Here is a 25,338-nt window from a genome sequence, read left to right on the forward strand (position 1 = left end):
GGCCTTCTTCCTTCTTTGCAACATGGCACGAAGAGGGGGAGGATCTCCAGGGGCTTTCCAAGGAGCCAGCCAGCAGCCCCGTTGCCAAATTCATTCGTTCCCAAAGCTTTTGTTCTGCTTCCTATCGACAGAAACAGGCTTCCTTCTCCTCAAAGACCATTGGCCGAGTTCTTGGCGAATAATTTGCTCCTCGTGAAACCCACCTTAAGTTGAAGGGAGGTTTGAAAGCCTCTCAAGAGCTTAGTCTCGGGTGTCTTTGCCAGCCTGGCAACCTGGGCTCAAGATGAGCAAACTCCTCCCTTCCGGGGTCCAACCTGAGTCGATCGCGGGGATCAAGAGATTTAATTTTCCCAGCTTTCGGACCGGTGCTGAAGCCAATCCTCATTCTCTCTCTCTCTCTCTTTCTCCAGCATGTCTGCACTGAGTTGTTCTACGCGTGGTATTATGAACCCTGACAATGCTTTCAAACCTCCCTTGAGGTTTGGGTTTCGCGAGGAGCAATTATTGCCAAGGACCTTGCCCAATGGTCTTTGAGAAGAAGGAAGCCTGTTTCTGTCGATAGGAAGTAGAACAAAAGTCCCAAAGCTTGGAAGTTTAAAACGCTCGTCCCGGTGACCGTCTCAGATTGGACCCGCTGTGTAGTTGTAGTGGATGAGTTGTAGTAGATAACTGTGCAGTTATCCTGGGACACGTGTGTAGTTTCCTTCGTTTGTAATTCTCCTGCCACACGGTTCGGGTTCAGGAGGTGCCTTCGGAGGGACAAGATTTTCACAACAGGCGTTGAAGGAGTGGAACTCCTACAACAGTTGATCAAAGGGATTGTCTATATCCAACTCTTCGGCCAACCTAGCAGTTTGAAAGCACGCCCAAAAAATGCAAGTAGAAAAATAGGAACCACCTTTGCTGGGAAGGGAACAGCGTTCCGTGCGCCTTCGGCGTTGAGTCATGCCGGCCACGTGACCACGGAGACGTCTTCGGACAGCGCTGGCTCTTCAGCTTTGAAACGGAGATGAGCAGCGCCCCCTAGAGTCGGGAACGACTAGCACATATGTGCCAGGGGAACCTTTACCTTTATAGCCTACTCAGACCTGCAGGAAGGACCTAACAGGTGCCTGCTGAGCTAGGTTCTAAGCCCAGATGAGTTTAGGGACCTCGCCCTAGGGAAATCCAGGATCTATGACTTCTGTAACTTTTGGGGGCATCTCTAAAACCCAACGCAGAGTTCCCCGGCGTTTTTGGCTTCGCAGGCTGGCCGGAGGGGGGGGGATGGTTCGTGCAAGTGACTGGGAAGCGTGCGCAGCTCCGTTTTCGCAAGCAGCGTGTATGCCCGCCTGTTGCACATGCTGGGAGGATGCATATGTGCTCGCACTCGCTGGCCATTTCCAGGGCCCAGTGGCAAACCTTTCACGGGTGGCTAGTGGACCGCGCGGCCCACAGCTTGGGGGACCCCCCTGACCCAAGAGGCTTTCTCCTGCTCTCTAGCAGCGCACCCAGAAGTGGCCATCAATATTCCCGCCTGGCACTCTACAGATTAGCTGTATGGGTTTCGGCCACGAGGAAAGCTCTCTGAGCATGATTCATGCAATCCAATTTGCAGAGATGCACTCCCTGGCTCCCTGCTGCAGACTGCGATGGGCTGCGTCTGCCAGATGGGAGAAAGGAGGCCAAGCCACGCATTAGCATGCAGGCAGCATGCAAGCCGCACATCGGCACACAGTTCATTATGGTTTAATTAGGAGAGAGGAGGGCACAGCTCCTCCTCCCTCCTCCTCGGTCCTGTTTTCCTGGTAACCGATTCCCTGCCACTCACACACACACAGACACAGACACACACTCCAAAATCTGGAGAAGAGTAACATAAAGAGGAGACGCATTTAGAGAGCACACTGTAGCACATGGTTGCCTAGACGCAGACGCATATACGCAAAACCTTTACACCGAAAGCAGGCAGAAGGGATGTGTCAGCAAAGAGACAAGACAAAGGGACAAGAAGCAATGGGTGGAAACTCATCAAGGAGAGAAGCAACTTAGAACTGAGGAGGAATTTCCTGACAGTGAGAACAATTAATCAGTGGAACAGAAGTTGCCTCCAGAAGTTGTGAATGCCCCAACACTGGAAGTCTTTAAGGGACAAGAAGCAATGTGTCAGGTGCTTTGGAGAATAGCTTGACTCCCTCTTCTTTGGGGCAGCCCCTGAGATATTGGAAGACTGCTATCATGTCTCCCCTAGTCCTTCTTTTCATCAAACTAGACATCCCCAGTTCCTGCAACCGTTCTTCATGTGTTTTAGCCTCCAGTCCCCTAATCATCTTTGTTGCTCTTCTCTGCACTCTTTCTAGAGTCTCCACATCTTTTTTACATCGTGGCAACCAAAACTGGATGCAGGATTCCAAGTGTGGCCTTACCAAGGCCTTATAAAGTGGTATTAACCCTTCACGTGATCTTGATTCTCTCCCTCTGTTGATGCAGCCTAGAACTGTGTTGGCTTTTTTGGCAGCTGCTGCACACGGCTGGCTCCTATTTAAATGGTTGTCCACTAGGACTCCAAGACCCCTCTCACAGTTACTACTATTGAGCAAGGTACCACCTATCCTGTACCTGTGCATTCCGTTTTTCTTGCCTAGGATGTCTTGTGAATGCAGACCCTGCATGTTTGAACTGGGAATATTCTCACCTGCTTCCTGGCTTTTTCCTCCCTAGCCTGGGCTTTCATTTGCTGGACTTCGAGGGAATCGGCCTTCCGTCTCCTCATGAATAGGTCGTGGTTGCCGATGCAGAGCTGAAGGATCTGTTGCAGCCAACAAGAAAGGGAGAAAGAGGGCTAAGTCCTTGTTAACACCACACCGTGTAATTTTTTTAATACTATTACCATCTGGCAGCCGGTACAGGACAATAAAAACAAGGGCCAATAGGCTGAAAAACAGCTTCTATCCCAGGACAGAAGCTATATTGAATTCTAGAGTATAGGTAAAGGTTCCCCTTGGCACATATGTGCTAGTCGTTCCCGACTCTAGGGGGCGCTGCTCATCTCCGTTTCAAAGCTGAAGAGCCAGCGCTGTCCGAAGACGTCTCCGTGGTCATGTGGCCGGCATGACTCAATGCCGAAGGTGCACGGAACGCTGTTCCCTTCCCACCAAAGGTGGCTCCTATTTTTCTCCTTGCAATTTTTTTTACATGCTTTCGAACTGCTAGGTTCACAACTAACAACAGTCCCAAATTATTTTTCCTGAATCTTCAGCTACCCGCATTCGGGCTAAATTTTAGGAATCATAGACAATGGAGGAACGCCAACGAATTCCCCAGGTAAGCTGGCAAGAGAAGGACAGAAGGAGTGATTGGAGATTGTGTTCTGAATAACCCTCCGGCTTTTGCACACACCGCGATTCAAACTGCACAGGCCAAAAAGAAGAAGAAGAAAAAGATAAAATTGACAAGCCGAGACTGGTCAACGCCTCCTGTAAAGTCTTCAATCCATCAACAGGCGAGGGGACCCTGCAAAAACCTTAGCTAAAAAGGCACAGGCTTAAAACAAAAGGTCGCCAGTGGGAGTCTAACGACGCTAACTGGACGTAGCCGGGAGATAAGAGCGGGTGAAATAAAGCAGCCGCTATTAGAAATCTTTCATCGAAAAGCCTGTTGTTTTCTCAGCTCTCCAAGAGACCAATTTCGGAAAGGATTCTCAAACAAAGCCCTGCTGCTTGAACCAACAGTGGATTACGCCTTGACAGGTTGGCCCTTCGCTCAAGATTTAAAGCCACTTACCCAAAATCCAAACAGACCCTGTCCTGTCTCTCTCTCTCTCTCTCTCTCTCTCTCTCTCTCTCTCTCTCTCTCTCTCTCTCTCTCTTTCTCTCTCTCTCTGTAATCGCCAGAAAAATAATATCCCTCGCAAGGAAGGTGGGCAACCAGAGGTTGACATGACACTTGCTCCTGCTTATTAGGGTAATGGCCAGGGGTCCTTTCAACCTGGGGGGTTTATATAACAACTATGGAAAGCCGAGCCTCAGATGGAGAAGCTGACAACTTTCGCTGGAAGCCAAGTGTGAGATTCCGCCAGCTTCAGCTCGGTGCCTCGCTAGCGTCCTGCCATCAGCCACAGAAGGGAGAGGGGAATCCATGGGCAATAAAACTTTAGACTTTTTATGATGCTGCTCACCTCTGGATCCTACCACAGGTGTACCTGTTTGCATCTGCAGCATACAAGCATGTCTCAGTAGCAGAAAAGGGAAATGGGTACCTTTCTCCGCTCAGGAGAAATTCCTCCCACGTAACAAGGACATGGTACCTACCAGTTTATTGACACGCAGCTTTGAGGAGTTGAATTTGAAGACGTCAATCTTCTTGTCCAGAGGCTTGATTGTAAACTGGGTGGAAAACAAAAGCAGCTTTGTGTACATTATTTTTTTTAGAGCCGCAAACGATAAAGGAGTTAACCAAGGTGTAAGGATTAGAGAGAAGATGGGAAGCTCAGTCTCAAGTTAAATCATTGATTCATCTGGCTGTGAAATTCCCAACTGGAACTAACTTTCCAGGACCTCAGACGGGAAACGTTTCCCTTTCCTTCCAAAATATTGGGCGCTGGTCCATTAAAAAAAAAAAAATCAGCCTGAATTGTCTTTATTTTTTTCTTCCTCCTGGGCCACAGTGCGAAAATTTAGCATCGCAAATGCTGAGATGTAGGGAGATGCCAGTTCCTACCACGTTGATGCTGGAAATGTACAGAAAAGGAAGCAAAGGCCGAACAAGGGAATTCATTCAATTGAAGAAACCAACAACAGGGGGGGGGGGGGAAATCCTTACTTCATTTATCTTACTTCTCTCTCTCTCTCTCTCTTTTCTTTTTCTTTCTCCCTCTCTGTTTTTCTTTCTTTCTGTCTTTTTCTCTCTCTCTCTTATTTTTCCCTTCTCTTTCTCTCTCTTCTCTCTGTCCCTTTTTCTCTGTTTTTTTCTTTCTTTCTCTTTCTATCTTTTTCTTTCTCAGTTTTTCTTTCTTTTTCTCTCTTCTTTTCTTCTTTTTCTCGCTCTCTCACTGTCCCTTTTTCCCTCTCTCTTTCTTTCTCTTTCTTCCTTTCCCTCTCTCTGTTTTTCTTTCTTTTTCTCTGCCTCTTATTTTTCTCTTTTCTCTCACCCTCTCTCTCTTTTTCTTTCTCTTTCTCTTTCTCACTCTGTTTCTCCTTCTTTTTCTGTTATTTTTCTCCTCTCTTTCTCTTTCTCTCACTGTCACTTTCTCCCTCCCACCCTCCCTCCCTTTCCCCTCTTCTCTCTCTCCCTTTCTCTCTCTCTCTCTCTCTCTCACACACACACACACAATAAATCCCTCTGCCACTGACAAAGGTTTTGCCAGGAGCAAAGAAAATGCTCTAATTGTTAGCGCTTAGAGAAAGGATCAGCAACGGTTCATTTTACAGGGCAGGGAAAAAAAAGAGTGACACTTTGTCATTTAGCTGGCAGTTGGAGAATGAGATGCTGCCTTCGATTCTGGCTCCCTTGAGAGGAACAACCCCCCCCCTTTCGGCCCCCAAACTAATCCCACCTCTTGAATTTTCTGCCAACAATGGGCAGAGAAAGGACATTTCAATTCCAGCCAAGCGTTCAGTAATTCCTATACTAGATTAAACACCTCCCCTGCGTCGAGGGGGCTGTTCTTAAAATTGTGCATCCCATCATGTCCGATCTGCCCATCATCTCATCACCAGCCTTCATTGTCATGATCAAAGGTGACAGCAGCATCACTCAAAAGATGGGCTTTCTGTTAAGTGCTGAGAGAGAGATGTGCACGGTTGGGGTTTCTAAAATTAAGGAGACCCAGGTCTGGTTGGCTTCGTTTTAGCCTTTAGAATTATGCAGGCATGTTAAACAGGTATTATACAGGCAGTCCTTGACTTACGACCCCCCAATTGGAGCCTGACATTTCTGCTGCTGTGAGACATTTGGTAAGTGATTTTTTTTTTTTTTTACTTAGCAATGGAAAATTTGGAGCCCAGTTGTGGCTGTTGAGGACATATTACAGAGAGATGCAAAAATCTCTTTAAAAGAGGGGGTGGGGGAAATCCACAAATTCAATGCTTAAAAGCATTCGCGCTTGCTCCTGGGGAGGAAAACGGTGGCAAATCTAGACAGCAGACTAAAAAGCAGAGACATCCCACTGCCAACAAAAGTGAGTCTAGTCAAGGCTTATGGTTTTCCCAGTTGCAATGGATGGCTGTGAAGGTTGGACCCTAAGGAAGGCTGAGCGCCAAAGAATGGAGGCCTTTGAACTCTGGTGCTGGAGAAGACTCCTGCATTGAGTCCCTTGGACTGCAAGGCCATCCAACCGGTCAGTCCTAGAGGAGATCAACCCTGACTGCTCTTTAGAAGGCCAGATCCTGAAGAGGAAACTCAAATCCTTTGGCCACCTAAGGAGAAGGAAGAAGGACTCCCTGGAGAAGAGCCTCATGCTGGGAACGATGGAGGGCAAGAGAAGAAGAACGGGACGGCAGAGAAGGAGGTGGCTGAGTGGAGTCACTGAAACGGTCAGCGTGAGCTTCAATGGACTCCAGAGGATGGTAGAGGACAGGAAGGCCTGGAGGAACATGGTCCCTGGGGTCGCGATGGGTCAGACACGGCTTTGCAACTCACAACAACCCTTTTTAGATACCATTTATCTCTCACACTCCTCTTTATCCTTTTCCTATTGCTAAGAAAGCAAGTCCTGCTGCAAAATTAGTGATTCTGCCTATCTTAAAAGGCTCAACCCAGCACCCGGGGGCTCCTATTCACATTCCTAACACTCGGTGCCTCTGGATTTTAAATGCAGCACTTAGAAATTTCACTTAAGGGCTGCCGGACAGCCAGGAGTCCAATGGTGCCGTTGTCCATAATCACAGCAGAAAGGGCAATTAGAAACCCGAGGGGAGACCTGGGAAAATGGAGGTCAACTTCATTTACGCACAGCCAGGAAACAGTTCATCAGTTCCAAACGAGAAGCCCAAGGCTTATTTAAATACAGACGGAGGGAGAGAACAAAATTCACACTGACCCAAAATCGAGAATACCTCCAGCAGAGAGAGAGAGAGAGAGAGAGAGAGAGAGAGAGAGAGAGAGAGAGCTTCTGAATTTCCTTTATACACTTTTAAGTTTACAAGCAAAGGTAATGGGGAAGCCAGGTTCACTTAACAACGGTGTGATTGATTTAACAGCTGCAGTGATTCACTTAACAGAGGTGGCAAGAAAACAGTAAAAAAGAGGCAAGACTCACTTAACCAATTTCTCACTTAGCAACACAGCTTCTGGGCTCAATTGTGGTCATAAGTTGAGGATTACCTGTACTATTGGTCGTCTCAATGGCGCCAACCCCAGAGGAGGTTTCTGACAAATTTTAACCAGGCAGGTGTTAAAAGCACATCATCATCTTTTAAAGGGTCAGTTGGAGTCTTGAGCAACTGAATGGAGGTGAGTGTTTACTGCCCTTCCTGTTGCCAGTACGGAGTTATATTCAGCAGATATATTCTCATCATGCCCAAAGAGAATGGAATCTCTGCCTCTACCTAGGATCGAACTCACAGCCTCCTGATGGTGAGGCGAGAGCTCCACCTCTAGGCCACCACGTGGCAGGTGTCCAAACCACAGCCTAAACTACTGTTGCTTTCTCTGTGCTTATATAGCTCAGGCCTACCTCCTTATCGCTGTAAGAGACATTGCGGATCTCGTTCCAAGGGAAGGAGATTTTGGGGGTCAACCTGTTTTCTGGATCGTATATGTGGAGGCCCAACGCATCAACTCCCAGAAGCAGCTCTGTCCCCTTCTTGTTCTAAAAGAAGAAGAAGAAGGGAAAAAAAACAGGGAGTGGTTAGGTTGACAATGAAAATAAAGGAGAAAGAGGAATCGGAGTACTTCCAGACATGGGGAAGGTTCTATGACTGGCTAGAGAAAGCAAACTAGAAAAGAAAGAAAGGAGAAGATAAAGTACCCAGATGACGCACTATTAAATGGAATAGGGGGAGGGGGAGAAGGGGAAAACAGAAAAGAAAATATTAAACATACATGTATATATTCAAGAATGAGACATAAAGGGGGGGAAAACATACCTAAGGTAGACTAGTGAAGGTAAGGGAATAAGAAATGATACTAAATTATATTTGGGCTGATGGAAATACCATCCTAAGGAAACATAAACTGAGTTTTGAAATATACAGCAACAATAATAGAAAAAGAAAGGGAGAGAGGGGGAGAGAAAGAAAGGAAGACGGGGGAAAGAAGAAAGAGTTAAGGAGAGGAGGATGGAAGGGGGAGAAAGAGAAGGAGAGAGGGTAGGAAGGGGAAGAGGAAGAGCAGGAGTAGGAGAAAGGGGAGGGAAGAAGGAAGGGGAAGGCGAAGAGGGAGGAAGGAAGTAGAGAAGGGAGGGAGGGAGAAAAGGAAGAGAAAACAAGGAAGTATTACAAAAGGAGGAAGGGATGGCAAATAAAGCAACCCAAAGTGAACATTATAACCTATTAAATGAAATAATAAATGTATAACAATGACGAATGTAAAGAAGAATAACAATCGTGTGAAATGTATACTTAAAATGCTACGTAAGAGAATTAAAAAAAATTAAAATAATTGGGGGGAAAAAATGGGGAGTGGGATGGAGAGACTTAATTCCACTCAGAGCAGTGCAGCAAGTCAGCCATTTGCGGATTTGCCCCTTAACTCTCTCCCACTTTGGCCTGCTGCAATAACCTGGTTAAAAGAAGAAGGGGGGGGGAGAGGGAGGAAGCAGAGAGATAGAGAAGCTTTCCAAATCGGAGTGGACTGCAGTGCCAAATGACTCATTTGTTCCCCTTCAGAAATCTCCTTCTGGCCCGCAGGTGAAGCGACAAGGGAAATGCTACTCGAAAAGCCACAGAACGCTTCTCGACAAATGGGATCACGGTTCTGCCTGCAGGCTTCGTCCCGTCCCCCAGGGGTGAAATCCAGCAGGTTCTGGAGAACCGGTAGCGGAAATTTTGAGTAGCTCAGAGAACCAGCAAATACCACCTCTGGCTGGCCCCAGAGTGGGGAGGGAATGGGGATTTTGCAGTATCCTTCCCCTGGAGTGGGGAGGGAATGGGGATTTTGCAGTATCCTTCCCCTGGAGTGGGGAGGGAATGGGGATTTTGCAGTATCCTTCCCCTGGAGTGGGGAGGGAATGGGGATTTTGCAGTATCCTTTCCCTAGAGTGGAGAGGGATTGGGGATTTTGCAGTATCCTTCGCCCTGGAGTGGGGAGGGAATGGGGATTTTGCAGTATCCTTCCCCTGGAGTGGGGAGAGAATGGGGATTTTGCAGTATCCTTCGCCCTGGAGTGGGGAGGGAATGGGGATTTTGCAGTATCCTTCCCCTGCAGTGGGGAGAGAATGGGGATTTTGCAGTATCCTTCGCCCTGGAGTGGGGAGGGAATGGGGATTTTGCAGTATCCTTTCCCTGGAGTGGGGAGGGAATGGGGATTTTGCAGTATCCTTTCTCTGGAGTGGGGAGAGAATGGAGATTTTGCAGTATCCTTTCCCTGGAGTGGAGAGGAATGGGGATTTTGTAGTATCCTTTCCCTAAAGTGGAGAGGGAATGGAGATTTTGCAGTATCCTTTCCCTAGAGTGGAGAGGGATTGGGGATTTTGCAGTATCCTTTCCCTAGAGTGGAGAGGGATTGGGGATTTTGCAGTATCCTTTCCCTAGAGTGGAGAGGGATTGGGGATTTTGCAGTATCCTTTCCCTGGAGTGGGGAGGGAATGGGGATTTTGCAGTATCCTTCCCCTGCCACACCCACCAAGCCACGACCACAGAACCAGTAGTAAAAAAAACATTTAACACTGCCGTGGTAAGTGCCCCCCCACCCCCAAAACACCCCGAACCGCAGAGTGAGTCACGCTGCGTATTTCTAAATGTACTTACCCGAATGGCAAAGTAATTCACGCCATACATCTCCAGATCCTGCGCTATTTTCAAGTACTCCATTTCTGCCTCATCCCTGCAAAGCAAAGGGAGAAGGAATGCGTGGAAAGGAAGTTCAGGGGAGAGTTTAGAGAAAGCATCTGGCAGGCACCCAAGAACATAAATCAAACATGATGTAGCAGATCCCATAATCTCTCTGAAGATTGAGGTTGGTTTTTTTTCCCATCCAAGGTGACAAAGCTTTGCAGCGAAAGTCCAAGCGGAGGGTTTATGGTACGCCCAGCGTCTAAAACTGAAATATGACTAATCCCCACCCCAAATAATTTCCCCTCACTATCATCCTTCGTTCCAAACCCAATTCATGGAAGGTTATCCTTAGAGCAGGGGTGTTGGGGTTCCAAATAGCATCCAAAAGTAAATCAAGAGTTCGAGGCAAACCATTCCTCAAAGTTCCAATTGATTAAGAAAGCCATGTTGGCACATCTGGGAAAACCTGAATCTGAAAGTTTCCCGGTTTTCCCCTCCTAGTTGAAAGTTCAAGATCTTGCCCCCCACATCCACAAGTCCATCCCAGGGTCCAATCTCCCACTGCCACACTGGCAGCTTCCACCCATCCACTTCCGGTCAGGTGCAAAAACAAAGGATGACCTTGGCTTTCTAGAAAGAATATTGTTATGGCTACATATCATCTAACTCCATACAATCCCCCTCTCCCATCATAGAAAATGCATAGCAGAATAATAGAAAGTGTGGCAGGCCAAAGATCCAAAAGAAAAGAGGGCTGCAGGCCTGACACTATCAATAAAATTATTTTTTTTAAATGGCCATGAGTGGCTTATTTCAGGGACTTGTTAATTTCGAACGGTTGCTAAAATAATGGTGGCAAACCAAGGGCTACCTGTCCCTTTTAAGTCACTCACCTGGCTCTGCCTCGATGTTGCCCATACCAGGCTGTGATCCTTTCTTCCCACATTTCCGGAGTCATCTGGTAGAGATTTATCACCTAGGATTTTTTTTTAAAAAAAATAACTTTAATTCACAGCCCAACCTTGACCGGTTGTGAGTTTCTCTCCACTCTCCTAATCTAATGTTTCACGATCTTGGGAACGTAAAAGGTGCGTGGACTTCAGTTCCCAGAATTCTAGGAGTTGGAAGCCCACATGCCTTAAAGCGGAGACACAGCGTCCCAATCAAACCTGGATGAAGTTTAGGAAATTCAACCTCAAGAATCAGAATAGAGTTGGGATAACAGAGTCGGAAGGGACCTTGGAGGCCTTCTAGTCCAACCCCCTGCTTAGGCAGGAAACCCTATCCCGTTTCAGACAAACGGTTCTCCAATCTCTTCTTGGAAACCTCCCCTGATGGAACGCACACAATTTCTGGTGGCCAGCTGTTCCACCGGTTAATTGTCCTCGATGCTAGGAAGTTTCTCCTTAATTCCAGGTTGCTTCTCAAAAGGAAGCCTCACGCTTTCCAAATGAGGGCAGACCCCTTGCACCGAGACCCAGCCAAGCGGAGTGAGCGGGAAACCCATCCTCCTTACCCGTTTTGGAAGCAACTCCTCTTGAGCCAAGAAGCCCCGCTTATGAACGCTGGGGTCATAATCTCCATACTGCAAAGACAGAGGGGATTTCTGGAGTGAGAACAATTGTGAGAATGGAGAGCCCAAGATAGCTGCCACATCCTTGTGGAGCACTTTTGTCTTCATGGAAGGGGGGGGGGAGGAGGAGGAGGAGGAGGAGGAGGAGGAGGAGGAGGAGGAGGAGGAGGAGGAGGAGGAGGAGGAGATCTGTGGGATCCTTAGTGCTCCCTGAGCTTGCTTGTTTTCTTACAGACATTTCATTACCCAACTAGGTAACATCATCAGTGCTAGAATAGAGGGGGTTTGTGGAGAGGAGGAGGAGTAAAGAGAGGGCTATAAAAGCACTGTGAAGCGGTATATAAATCTAAGTGGTATTATTATTGCTTTGCTCTTCCTTTTCCCCTTCCTTCCTTCCTTCCATCCATCCATCCATCTTCTATCTATCTTCTATCTACCTATCATCCATTCATCTCTCCATCTAATGCTTAATTCATCCTTTCATCCTTCTGAGGTGGGTAAAATGAGGACCCAGATTGTTGGGGGAAAGAGGCTGACTCTGAAAACCGCTTAGAGAGGACTGTGAAGCGGTATATAAGTCCAAGAGCTATTGCTATAAAACTGAATGCACTAAGTAATAATTGCATATGAATATTGAATGGTACCCATGAAAGGAAGATTAGAAATACTTTTGGATTATATATAAAGGTTAATAAAAAAAAGAATTAAGTTAGATTCAGTTAAGTCTTGATTATTAGGGGGGGGAAATGATATATAGTCAAATAAAGGAGGAATAATGATAACAACGTGTATGTATATATGTATGTATGTATGTATGTATGTATGTATGTATGTATGTGTACAACATAAAGAAATGGGGTGTAAATTGTAAATAGTGATTTGGAAAGAAAGATTAGAAAACGTTGTTATTAAATATTATGGATGTTTAACTAGAATAGGACACAAGGATTCAGTGTTATTGGAGGATTTTAGAAATAGTAAATGAAATGCCAGTATGTGGTTATGTATTAAATCTTGGTATATTTTATGATGAAGGACGTTTAAACAATTATAGTCAAATGAAAATGGAGGTATGATGATGGTAACATGTATAAATATCCGAGTTAAAATACTTGAGTTAATATGAATTATGTTTGTTGACTGTGGAAGAGATGCACGAAAGCCTTTTTGTAACCAACTGATACACTTCCACAGTATGTAAAGAAGGATGTGTTGTGTTTGTTTAAAAAATTAAAAATAAAGAAAAAACTTTTATAAAAAAAAACTGAATGCACTCCTCCTTTCCACAATGAAGGTCCGATTTGAAGGACGCCAGCCGTTAAAAGGATAGTCTGCGCGGATTCAGGTTTTTTTTTAAAAATGGACAAAAAGCAGAGAGGCTAAATACTGCTGCATTCACAGTGCATTCGCACTCTTAATCCAGCTAACTAAAATTGGGGAGGGGAGGAAAAATAGCTGCGTTCAGCGGCTCACGGAATGAATTCGGCATGCAAATCTCTATTATGTAACGGATTCCACTCGGGAGAGAAAGGGAAAGAGAGAGAAAGAGAGACAGAAAAAACCCCCATCCTTTGAAATTTCTACGCTTCCAGCTCTGAAGCGTTCCCGGGATAACCCTTAGATCTTGGGAAGAAAATTAAAACAGAAGTAGAACCGTTCCCGTCAAGGCAATATTTATGGCAGGGCTGCGGAACTGGAGCACAAAAGAAAACGGCCCAGTAAATGATCTGACGTCTTCTTCTTTTTTTTCTTCTTCTTATGGAAAGGATAAGATTTGGGGAAAAAAATTAATGGGATCTGCAGGGGGGGGAAACGAAACATCTAAGACCTGATTTAACACGAAAAGATAACCGTGGCTGGATTCAGAATGAGGGGACAAAAGTGGAAAGGAGGACAAATTCGCTGCCAAGTACGAGCCCACCCCGCTCTTCCCCAGCCTCTCCCCCTCCAGGGAGGCGTAAGCGGTCCTGGCTGGCACAGGAGGTCTCAAATAGGGGAGCCATCTATATAAATAATGACTCCTTCTGCCAGCCTGCTGGCTCCGAAAAGAAATCAATCCGATGAGCTGGTTTGGCGCAGTGGTTAAAAGCTAGAAACCAGGAGACGGTGAGTTCTAGTCTCATCTTAGGCATGAAAGCCAGCCGGGTGGCTTAGGGGCCAATCACCAGGAGATGGCGAGTTCTTGCCTTAGGCATGAAGGCCTGTTAGATGACCTCGAGCCGATCACTAGGAGACGGGGAGTTCTAGTCCCGCCTTAAGCATGGAAGCCAGCTGCATGACTTTGGGCCAATCCCTAGGAGACGGGGAGTTCTAGTCCTGCCTTAGGCATGGAAGCCAGCTGCATGACTTTGGGCCAATCCCTAGGAGACGGGGAGTTCTAGTCCCGCTTTAAGCATGGAAGCCAGCTGCGTGACTTTGGGCCAATCCCTAGGACACGGGGAGTTCTAGTCCCGCTTTAAGCATGGAAGCCAGCTGCGTGACTTTGGGCCAATCCCTAGGAGACTGGGAGTTCTAGTTCTGCCTTAGCCGCGGAAGCCAGTTGGGTGACTTTGGGCCAACCACTAGGAGACGGTGAGTTCTAGTCCAGCAGTTCTTCTGCCTCACTGATGTCCGATTCTGAAGGCAGTTGATAACTGTCAGACGGCTCTGGCCCCCTCTCTGCCTCCGACACAGAGCCCTCATCCCAGCCTTCCCCGGACTCCAGGACTGGCCCAGGTTCCTCCCCAACCCTCCCCACTCTCCAAATCTGCTAACAACATCGTCTCCCAGAGTCAGATCCTGCAGCCTACCTCCCCTGACCACAAAGATGCCCTAACGTCGGTTTCTGTCTCCGTTTCCAACAGAAAGCATTAAGAAGTAAGCCTTCCCTCCACCCCACCCCCGGGGTCCCTTTTATGGCTTCGGAGGGCAACCTTCCGTCCTTTCCTGCGGTGGATTCTGCTTAATGAACTTGACTGCCGTGTGAAGGTCCTTCACCGCAAGATTTAGACGGGGTAGCCGGAAGTCTCTCAGACAGTCACTTGTCTGGCTGCCAAAAGCTCTTTTACCTAAATTGGGTTACAGAGTGGTACCCAATCGTTATTCCGCTGCGTTCGTACAATCCATCGTCAAAGAGCCGATGCCCTTCAGTGAAAGGGAGGCTTCATTCATTAAAAATTAAGCATCCAGGCCACAGGAACCCCCCACCCCGTTCAAATGAAACACGACGGTCGCCCCCACCCAAGGGGTTAATACAAAGGAATGGTGATACCTGAGTTTTTAGCTGCTTAAAACAAACCCCTGCAGTCACCGATGTACCAAAAGCCAAGTTCATTACTAATTTTTTTTTTTTCTTCCAAACTATGAATGGCAACATGCTAAACGACATTAAACTTTTGCTTGCCGCGAGGATTTGGATGGAAGGAGAGTCCAAGGTTTTTATTTTGCAAGGGGGGGAAGGGGGGAGGGCAGAGCAGGGACCAGGCTTAATCAAATTCTCTTTTTTAAAACATTAAAAAAAATAAGTGCCTGAGCTTAGCCGCATCTGCTTTCTATCCCCTGCCACTTTGCAGGCGAGATGAGAAGGGCTTTCAACGTGGAAAATCTGCAAATGCAGATGTGCGTCCGCCTGGGGAATTCTGGGAGTTGAAGTCCTCACGTCTTAAAGCTGTTTTTGAGATTGAAAAGGAAAGATGTTGTGGCCCACCAGCGGCCAGCAGTAGATTCAGAGAGTGAGGAGGTTGGGGAGGAACTTGGGCCAGTCCTGGAGTCTGGGGAAGGCTCTGATGAGGGCTCTGCATCGGAGGCAGACATGGGGCCAGGACCGTCTGACAGTGATCAGCTGCCTTCTGAGTCAGACATCAGTGAGGCAGAAGAACAGCTGGAGCCTGTTCCCAGTGTGCGCAAAGTCACCAGGCGAAGGGAACAGCTAAAGAACAGGGGTCGACTTATGAGTAAGGCTTGGAGATGATTGGCCCCTCCCATAAGACATAAAAGAGGTGGTCCACAGGTCTATTCTATTCTATTCTGCATTCTATTCTATTCTTCTGTTCCATTCCATTCCATTTAATTCTAATTCCATTCCAATTCCTATTCTATTCCATTCCATTCCATTCCATTCTATTTTCTATTCTATTCTATTCTTCTGTTCCATTCCATTCAATTCTAATTCCATTCCAATTCCATTCCATTCCATTCCATTCCATTCTATTCTATTTTCTATTCTATTCTATTCTGCATTCTAATTCTATTCTTCTGTTCCATTCCATTTAATTCTAATTCCATTCCAATTCCATTCCATTCTATTCTATTCTCCTTCCCTGTTTCTCTATTCTGTTCTGTTCCGTTCCATTCCCATTGTTTACTTTTGTTAATTCTGGCACCCAGTATCGCTTAATGGTGAGGCAGGATCCGTGCTCACGTCCTTGTGGTCTTTTATAAAAGATGTGGTTATAAAAAGGACAAAGAGAGAAAGAAAGAAAGAAGTTATGTAACTCACACGCTGTTATGCACTCAGAAATAATCACTTCTGAGTCCGACAGGTAGAGGCAAAGGAAGCCTGCACACACACCCCTCCTCAAAGTGGTTTTTTGCCAATTAAAGCTGCTTGACACCCCTTCTCGCTCAAGGACATGATGTCCAGGTAGCAAAAATCCAAAGACGAATGCTCGATCCGTGTGGATTAACAGCAGGTCAAACTTTCAGGTGTGTGGCTGTGGCAACGCTAGCCTGTGTAAATCTTTATTTAGGAATTCACCTGTCCTCGCTAGCCACTTCTCACTCACCACAACAGTTGGGTGTAAACACACACACACACACACACATCGTTTATCAATGTCCACCCAATGTTGGAAATGTAATCAGACCCCAGGTACCTATTATCGTATGTGGTGGACACGCACAAAGGCATGCTGGACGAAAAGACACATAGGGTTGGCAAAGGTGATTTAAGCAGCGTATAGATTTAAAGCCAGAAATATTCCTGTTAGGCATGACACCAGGAAGTGACGATCAAGGGACTCTACACTTAACGCTACATGTATCACACAGCAGCGAGAATTGCATTTGCACCCTATTGGGGAAAAAAAGATGAGAACACCCCACCAGATTTAAAGCGTAATTCGGAAAATATTGGGATTGTGCAGAGATGGACGGACTTAACATTGCAAATAAGAAAATAAAGGAAATGCAGAGTACTACTCAACATGGGCCACCACGCTTGCCATATATAACACCTGTGGACTTAAACTCCCAGAATTTTGGGCGTTCAAGCCCATAGGTCTTAAGGTTATGAAGATTGGACACCACTCCTGTTGAAGATGCCCTTCCTTGATTGTTCTAAAGGTGAAAGAGGTCTTCAAAACAAGCCATTATTTCCTACAGGGAGTGAAATCCTCACATTTTATCCGTTTTCTAGATGGATAAGGTCATCAGGATCAGAATCGGGAATGCACCCCAAGGGTGAACTAAGGCTTACCTTGGCTTGCACGGCGTAGGATGCTAGGAGGACGGACGCCTCTGGAGGACAGTAGATCTTCTCATCCAATATCTGTTTCTTCACCTGAACGAGGCAACAATGAAATGCTAAGATGGTAAAGAAAATAATAATATATAAGTATATATTCAAAAGTAAGCTACAAGGGGGGGGACAGGACACAATAAGGATAGATTTGAGAAGGAAAGATGAAGAAATGATGTTCAACTATTTTTTGGGTCTGTAGAAATACCACCCCAAGAAAATTAAGAGCTGGAAGAGACACCTGCAACAAAAGAGAAAGAAAGGAAAAGAGGAAGAGAGGAGAGGAAGAGGAGGGAAGGAAGATAGAGGTAAGGAGAGGAGGATGGAAGGGAGAGAAAGAGAAGGAGAGAGGGTAGGAAGGGGAAGAGGAAGAGAGGAGTAGGGGAGTAGGAAAGAGGAAAGGGAAGGAGGAAGGGAAAGGAGAGAGGAAGGAAGAAAGTAGAGAAGGGAGGAAATGAAAAGAAGCTTGGAGATGAGTGGTCCCTTCCATAGGACATAAAGGAGGAGCAAAGGCACGTGAGTCTTTGCAAGAAGCAACTTGGTTCTTTGTGGTCAGTTTAAACTCTGAAGCTCCGTTTTGACTCTGTGCTCCGTGTGGCTTTGCAAAGCTCATTGGCAATCGGGAGCCCATTTTCACTGGCAGTTGCAGGAGGCGGTCGCAGCTGAAAATGGAGCTCGGGAGCCCGTTTTCACTGGCAGAGCGCCCAGGCCACCACAACGCCAATAGAAGTGATGCTGAGCTGGCATGCCCATCCAGGCCATGCCCCCTCTGCCCCCTCCCCCAAGGTCAAACACAACCCTGATGTGGCCCTCAATGAAATCAAGTTTGAAAGCCCTGGTCTAGAGGCCATCTCTGACTGACACAACCACAATTGTGAGCAGACTTTCCATCGCTAAGCAAGACAGTCGGACTTTTTCAGATTTTACAATCTGAAAATGCTTATCTACGGAGGCTGGGCCAGTATCAATGTCCCCCTTATGAAAAGGCCTTACCTGTAGGAAGAAAAGATGCTGGGTGATTTCCTGGACCAGCTCTTCTTCTGCATTCTCTGGGTAAAACCTGGCCAAGAATTGAAAAGTAACCGGCTCCTCCTTTGGGACATCGTGATCCAGCACCTGCCGAAGGATGAAACGCTGCGATGAAACGCTCCAAATCTTTGCAGAATTTCTCTTTTATTACTGTGGCTTTCTTCAGCCAGTGGTCGCCAACTTTTCGGACTTCAGGGACCATTAAATTCCAAATTTTAAATCCCGCGGACCACTAATATGATTTTTTTTTTAAAAAAAGATAAATAGTATTTAAGGTAAAAGTTCCCCTTGCACATATGTGCTAGTCGTTCCCGACTCTAGGGGGCAGTACTCATCTCCATTTCAAAGCCGAAGAACCAGCGTTGTCCGAAGACATCTCCGTGGTCGTGTGGCCGGCATGACTCAACACCAAAGGCGCATGGAACGCTGTTCCCTTCCCACCAAAGGTGGCCCCTATTTTTCTACTCCCCTTATTTACATGCTTTCGAACTGCCAGATCGGCAGAAAATGGGGCAATGTCATGGGAGCTCACTCCGTTACACGTTAGGGATTCGAACTGCCGAACCGCCGACCTTTCTGATTGACAAGTTCAGCGTCTTAGCCACCATGTCCCTAAACAGTAGTTCGTGCAATATAAAAACATGCACATCATTTTCCTGCGTACCACCAACGTTTTCTCGTGGACCACTGGGCGAACCTAATGTTATAATACATCATATACATAAATGTTATTTTAAAAAATGAAACGAACATTCGCCCGACACACCTCAATCCAAAACAGTCCTGGCAACCATTAGAATGTTTTCTTTGCGCTCACGTTAAAGCTTGTTCTTTTCAGATGCTCCCAAAGAACACAGGATCTTGACTAATGAGGGGACGGCAGCTGGACGAGAAAGCCACAAGATGCTCGCAGTGACCACACTGTCATCTCCAGCAGATGTTCCAGCAGGCGCTGGAGAGTCTCATTAGTCTGTGCAGACGGGTCCAATTATAGGAAGTGACTTTGAGGGCCTTAACCTAATATGAATGCGTCGGGGATCAAAGGTTACCCAATTTTGCACAACCACGTATTTGCTTGTCCTCTAGGTAAGCTTTTTTAAAAATCCAAACTAACCCTTGGATGGCTTTTTTTTTTTCATTAGCGAAGGGTACAATTCTCTGCCGTTTTGAGGTGGGGAAATTGGTATGTTCTTCAATTAGAATACAATAGGATGAGAGAGTCAGAAGGGACCTTGGATGTCTTCTAGTCCAACCCCCTGCCTGGACAGGAAACCCTACACCACTTCAGACAAATGGTTATCCAACATCTTCTTAAAAGGTTCCAGTGTTGGAGCATTCACAACTTCTGGAGGCAAATTGTTCCAGTTATTAATTGTTCTAACTGTCAAGAAATTTCTCCTTAATTCTAGGTTGCTTCTCTCCTTGATTAGTTTCCACCCATTGCTTCTTCTCCTTCCTTCAGGTGCCTTGGAGAATAGCTTGACTCCCTCTTCTTTGGGGCAACCCCTGAGATATTGGAAGATTGCTATCATGTCTCCCCTAGTCCTTCTTTTCATTAAACTAGCCATGGCCAATTCCTGCAACCGTTCTTCCTATGTTTTAGCCTCCAGTCCCCTAATCCTCTTTGTTGCTCTTCTCTGCACTCTTTCTGGAGTCTCCACATTTTTTTTACATTGTGGTGACAGTGAAAATGTCTAAGACAAGGACAAAGCAACATGGATGGAAATACGATATCCTTATCCTTGTCAACACTGAATGGGCCGATTGTAAACAAGCAGGGTGGTTATAATATTTAACTTATATTCTAGTATGTATGGCAAAGACAATTTGCCAGGGACGGTTACACTGTGTTCAATGTTTTAATGTGTGTTTAATAAAAAAAACTTTTTAATTAAAAAAGATTCCACCTGTTGGCTGGGGAATTCTGGGAGTTGAAGTCTTGCCAAGGTTGGAGACGTATTCTAGCCATTCGTGCTTTGAAGTCCCTTACCTTCTTGTCCGTTTTCAGCCACGCTATCGTGTCTTTGATCATGTACTGCAGCCCAAAGAACCACATTTCGCGGAGTCCCAGCGTCCGACACACCAAGTCGAAGAGGTCTTTTCCTTTCCATTTCACCTGCACGGGGAAACAACGTTAGGAAGTTTTAAGACGTTCCTCTTCTCCAACCACGTTGCCTTCCGTTTTTTAAAATACAAATAAATCTTGCCGCATTCTCATACCGTTAAGACTTCACGAGAGATGCTGAGGTATCATGAGATACAATGGTACTGTCAATTTAATTTAAGTGAGGTCAGATCTGACTGCTACGGGGTCTCGCCGAAAGGGTGTTCCTAATCAATGACAATGGTTTGCTTTTGAAACTTGGCTCGAGGCTCATGAATTAACTAGGGCACCTTTCGGAAACCTGACAAGTACCTCGGTACTTGTTGGTAATTCATCCCGGAAGACGCAACAAACATTAAATCCTACAAGTACTAAAAAAAAGTGACTTGCTTCAAGAAGTAGTCAATATTTAATGACCGAAACAGAGAAACAGAATGAACATGAGCTGGAAAATAAGAATGGGAGAGACTTCCAACTTCCTGCTGGTTTCCCCAATGACTTTCCTTGTGGGGAAGACGGCAGGGAGGCCTGGAAATCAGGATCACGTGATCAACCGCGAGGACGCTGCAAGGGCTATGACTTTGGGAATGAAAGCATAAAAGAAACGCCATGGAAGTACAAAGACAGGAAAACTCAGCAAGTTATTGCTTCTCTTCAAAACTGAGCTCCTACAACCTACGTACTAGATACGTTGAATATAGAATAGTGGACTTGGAAAGGACCTAGGAGGTCATCTAGTCCAGCCCCCTGCTCAAGCAAGAGACCTATACCACTTCAGACCAGTGGCTCTCCAGTCTCTTCTTTAAAAACCTCCAGTGATGGAGAACCCACTTTTGGTGGCAAGAAGTTCCACTGGTAAATTGTCCTCACTGTCAGGAAATTTCTCCTTGATTCCAGATTGATTCTCTCCTGGATTAGTTTTCATCCACTGTCTCTTATCCTGCCTTCTGGCGCAGTTTTTGTCTTCTGCACCACAAGAAAGCAGCAGAAAGTAAGATAAGAGCAAAAGCACCTGAGGGTAGGACAAGAAGCAATGGGTGGAAACTAATCAAGGAGAGAAGCAACTTAGAACTGCACTCAGTTTTGGTCAACATGATATAAAAAGGATGTGAAGACTCTGGAAAGAGTGCAGAGAAGAGCAACAAAGATGATGAGGGGACTGGAGGCTAAAACATATGAAGAACGGTTGCAGGAACTGGGGATGTCTAGTTTGATGAAAAGAAGGACTAGGGGAGACAGGATAGCAATCTTCCGATATCTCAGGGGTTGCCCCAAAGGAGTGGGAGTCAAGCTATTCTCCAAAGCACCTTCAGGCAGAACAAGAAGCAATGGGTGGAAACTAATCCAGGAGAGAAGCAACTTAGAACTGAGGAAAAATTTCCTGACAGTCAGAACAATTAATCAGTGGAACAGAAGTTGCCTCCAGAAGTTGTGAATGCTCCAATGCTGGAAGTTTTTAAGAAGAATGCTGGATAACCATTTGTCTGACGTCGTGTAGGGTTTCCTGCCTAAGCAGGGGGTTGGACTAGAAGACCTCCAAGGCCCCTTCCAACTCTGTTATTCTTTTAAGAAATTGTCCAAGGTGGAGAAGTGATTTACAGATAGATGGCCTTAGGTACGGGGGTACCCAAATGCTTTACGTGAACTTGGTCCATTCCAAAGTAGGAACAAAGCCAAGGTTTGCCTCTTCTAAAGCCCGCGTCCTCCAGAGGGGGATGCAGGACACGAAAGGTTGCTTAAGAAAGGGGGGGGGGCACAATTGCATAGAAACAGAGAAGGAAATGCAGGAGCCCCAACCGCTTGGAAACCAGGTGAGATTGCTCGGCTTTGGCATCCCAGTTTCCCCCCCACCCAGCCTCTTCAACAGGATCACCTGCATAGCATCAATATTCATCCTGATAGGTGATTGAAGCCTGTTGTGTTATTCAGTGATGGGGAGTGGTGATCGCACACCGCCCCCTCGTGGTGACTTCTGGCTGCACAATGGCAACGAGTGTCTTCCCATCTCACGTCTCATCTCCCTCCCTCCAAAGTACATTATCTTGTTTTCCCCCAGCGCCCCCCCCCCCCCCCCCCACCGGCTCCGTGCAAAAAGAACACACGAGGTGAAAGAGTCCAGGCTGCCCAGAGTCAAGATGGATGGCAAACAAACCCAATCAGATCCGTAAAAATAAAAGATTCCCAGGAGGAGGAGGAAGAGGAAGAGGAGGAGGAAAAAAAGAAGAAGAAGAGCAAGGAGGAGGAGGAGGAGGCGGAGAAGAAAGAGTGAGAAGACGAAGAAGAAGAAGAAGAAGAAGAAGAAGAAGAAGAAGAAGAAGAAGAAAGAATGAGGAGGAGGAAGAGGAGAAGAAGAAGAAGAAGAAGAAGAAGAAGAAGAAGAAGAAGAAGAAGAAGAAGAAAGAATGAGGAGGAGGAGAAGAGGAGTGAGAAGGAGGAGGAGGAGGAGGAGGAGAAGAAAGAGTGAGGAGGAGGAGGAGGAGGAGGAGGAGGAGGAGGAGGAGGAGGATAGAATAGCAGAATTGGAAGGGACCTTGGAGGTCTTCTAGTCCAACCCCCTGCTCAGGCAGGAGACCCTACATCACTTCAGACAAATGGTTATCCAATCTCTTCTTCAAAAGAGGAGGAAGAAGAAGAAAACTAAGAATGGGAACCTCGGCCTGAAACTCTGACTCTGCAGTAATTTAAGGAGCAATAAACTCACGGGTTAAATCCTGAACCAAGATCTTTCTGATGGGTTAGAAGAGGGAGAGAACTATGGGGTTCTCACATGCAAAGAGGGACTTGCAGGGAAGATGTGGAGACTCGGGTAAAAAAGACTGCGAGAAAGCATGGATGTTGGGTGAATATTCCTCACGAGAGACTTGTTTTGAATTAAGGTAGCCGCTCGAACCTCTGTCGCCTTTTGGCCGGGGTTTCTCCACCACCACCACCACCACCCGTGCACCCATCTTCTGCCTTCTCCTGACTGTCACAGCTCTAAAGGGGAAAGATTGACAAGCGAAGAAGCAGTGGAGGATAAGAGGCAGAACATGGATGCTCCTCCTTGGAGATGCTCGCGGGAAACACTAGGCTTTGCATCCACAGATGCGCAGCCGATGCCCAGAGGAATCCGAGTGTTTTCAAACTCCAGCTGGGCTTTGCTAGGAAGAAAGACAGGGGAGGGGAGCCCTCCCCCTCCCTTCCTTTCTTCCTTCCTTCCCTCCTTCCCTCCCTCGCCGGAATTCAAGCCCAGCCACAGACTGCTAATGAAGTGCAGCCTTACATAACCTGGTGCAAAATCCTTAATGAAGTTCGGGGAAAAACATTAAAATGCTGCAGTTCTCGGGAACCGAGGAAGGGAAGGAAAAAAGGAGGACCAGGGGAGACATGATAGCAGTTTTCCAATATCTCAGGGGCTGCCCCAAAGAAGAGGGAGTCAAGCTATTCTCCAAGGCACCCGAGGACAGAACAAGAAGCAATGGGTGGAAACTAATCAAGGAGAGAAGCAACTTAGAACTGAGGAGAAATTTCCTTAGACAGTTAGAACAATTAATCAGTGGAACAGAAGTTGCCTCCAGAAGTTGTGAATGCCCCAACACTGGAAGTTTTTAAGAAGATGTTGGATTACCATTTGTCTGAAATGGTACAGGGTTTCCTGCCTAGGCAGGGGGTTGGACTAGAAGACCTCCAAGGTCCCTTCCAACTCTGCTATTGCATTGTATTGTATTGTAAAAAAAAAAAAACAGGGAAGCCTGATTCAAACGGCAAGAGGCTTTCTAAGACGGGCTGTCAAAGACAGAAGTCCATCAGCATAGAGCCGGAAGGGACCTTGGAGGTCTTCTAGTCCAACCCCGCTCTCTCAAGCAGTGATCTCAGACAGGCCACTTGTCCAGCCTTTTCCTAAAAGCCTACAGCGATGGAGCGATTTCTGGTGGCAATTTGTCCCATGGGTTATTTCTCCTCCCCGTTAGGAAGTTTCTCCTTCATTCCAGGTTGCTTCTCTCTTTGATTAGTTTCCATCCATTATGTCTTTCCTGTGCCTTCTGGTGCTTTGGAGAACAAGTGGGTTTATGGCGGTCTCTCAAACACTGGGAAACTGCTCTCATGTCACCCTTGGTCCTTCTTTTCACTAGACTGGCCATATCCAATGCATCCCTAAGCAGGGGGTTGGACTAGAAGACCTCCAAAGTCCCTTCCAACTCTTGTTATTATATTATATATTATATTACATTCCTGCAACCGTTCTTCATATGTTCTTGTCTCCGAAAACGCTGCTCCCTTCCCACCAAAGGTGGTTCCCATTTTTCTACTTGCATTTTTTTTACGTGCTTTCGAACTGCTAGGTTGGCAGAAGCTGGGACAAGTCACGGGAGCTCCCTCCGTTATGGGGCGCTGGGGATTCGAACCACCAACCTTTCTGACCGACAAGCTCAGCGTCTTACCCACTGAGCCACCCCGTCCCTTCTAGGCTCGTCTTCTAAGCTTGCTTAAAGCCACGTTCTGGTTGCCATCTAGTCCCCGGAAAGAAATTTAACCTTTAATGAAGTTCCAGGCAACTGATTATCTGTGGTTCCATCCAGAGATTAGATCTCCTTCTGGAGTTTGTTTAAAGTGGGGTAAATGACTTTAGTTCTTCTTTAATTGCTGGGGGGGGGGGATTTTGGCCCGTTGGGACCTGTCCAGAAAAACCCAATACGATCAAGTACAAGTAGACATCGACAATTACAAAACGGTTAGGTTCCCCTTCACAATGTAAGGCAGCGCACGGACTGTAAATCACACGGTGGCCCGGTTATTGATTTCATGTCTTGCTGCTACCCTCCTGAACTGATTGAGGACAGGATAACGGGGGCGAGGGACTTAATGAAGACGGGCCGAGCTTCCTGCATTGGATGCGCTCAGCGGCCAGGGAAGTGTTCTGAGCCAGGCTTCCTTAGAAAGCAAGAAGCAAAGTCTTGGTCCCGGAAAAGAAAAAACCTCTTTTATTTACGCGACTGTGAATTCCTTTCATTCACAGTCTGCAAGGCTTTAGCAAACAGTCTTTCAGGGGAATGTTTATCCACACGAACCTTATCTCGCTTGGAGAGCTGCCAAATAGCTAGTTTCCAAACGCAAGGCAAGGCAAAACATGGCACAGAGTCTCTTATAGAGACACAGAACTTTCCACTCTTGAAACAACCGAAGGAACGAATTGTTTCCTGCAAAAGCCCCCTCCCCGTTTGCTCCTCTTTGGTTTCCTATG

The 25,338-nt window shown here is 46.5% G+C and overlaps 1 protein-coding gene across 5 annotated transcripts in view; it reads right to left on the reverse strand.

Moving 5' to 3' along the window:
• NF2 (NF2, moesin-ezrin-radixin like (MERLIN) tumor suppressor) overlaps positions 1–25,338 on the reverse strand; it is a 52,900-nt gene that overhangs the window by 20,617 nt on the left and 6,945 nt on the right. For all 5 annotated transcript variants that reach the window (XM_081966465.1, XM_081966466.1, XM_081966468.1 and 2 more), the window contains exons 3-11: positions 20,004–20,129; positions 17,978–18,100; positions 16,943–17,026; positions 11,431–11,499; positions 10,808–10,890; positions 9,888–9,963; positions 7,655–7,789; positions 4,290–4,364; positions 2,675–2,788 (exon numbers count right to left, since the gene is read on the reverse strand). In XM_081966465.1, coding sequence (XP_081822591.1) covers positions 2,675–2,788; positions 4,290–4,364; positions 7,655–7,789; positions 9,888–9,963; positions 10,808–10,890; positions 11,431–11,499; positions 16,943–17,026; positions 17,978–18,100; positions 20,004–20,129 — 885 coding nt within the window. The remainder of the gene's footprint in view (positions 1–2,674; positions 2,789–4,289; positions 4,365–7,654; positions 7,790–9,887; positions 9,964–10,807; positions 10,891–11,430; positions 11,500–16,942; positions 17,027–17,977; positions 18,101–20,003; positions 20,130–25,338) is intronic.

The sequence above is a fragment of the Natrix helvetica genome (genome assembly GCF_964273705.1).
Source record: "Natrix helvetica genome assembly, chromosome: 14".
Taxonomy (NCBI): Eukaryota; Metazoa; Chordata; class Lepidosauria; order Squamata; family Natricidae; genus Natrix; species Natrix helvetica.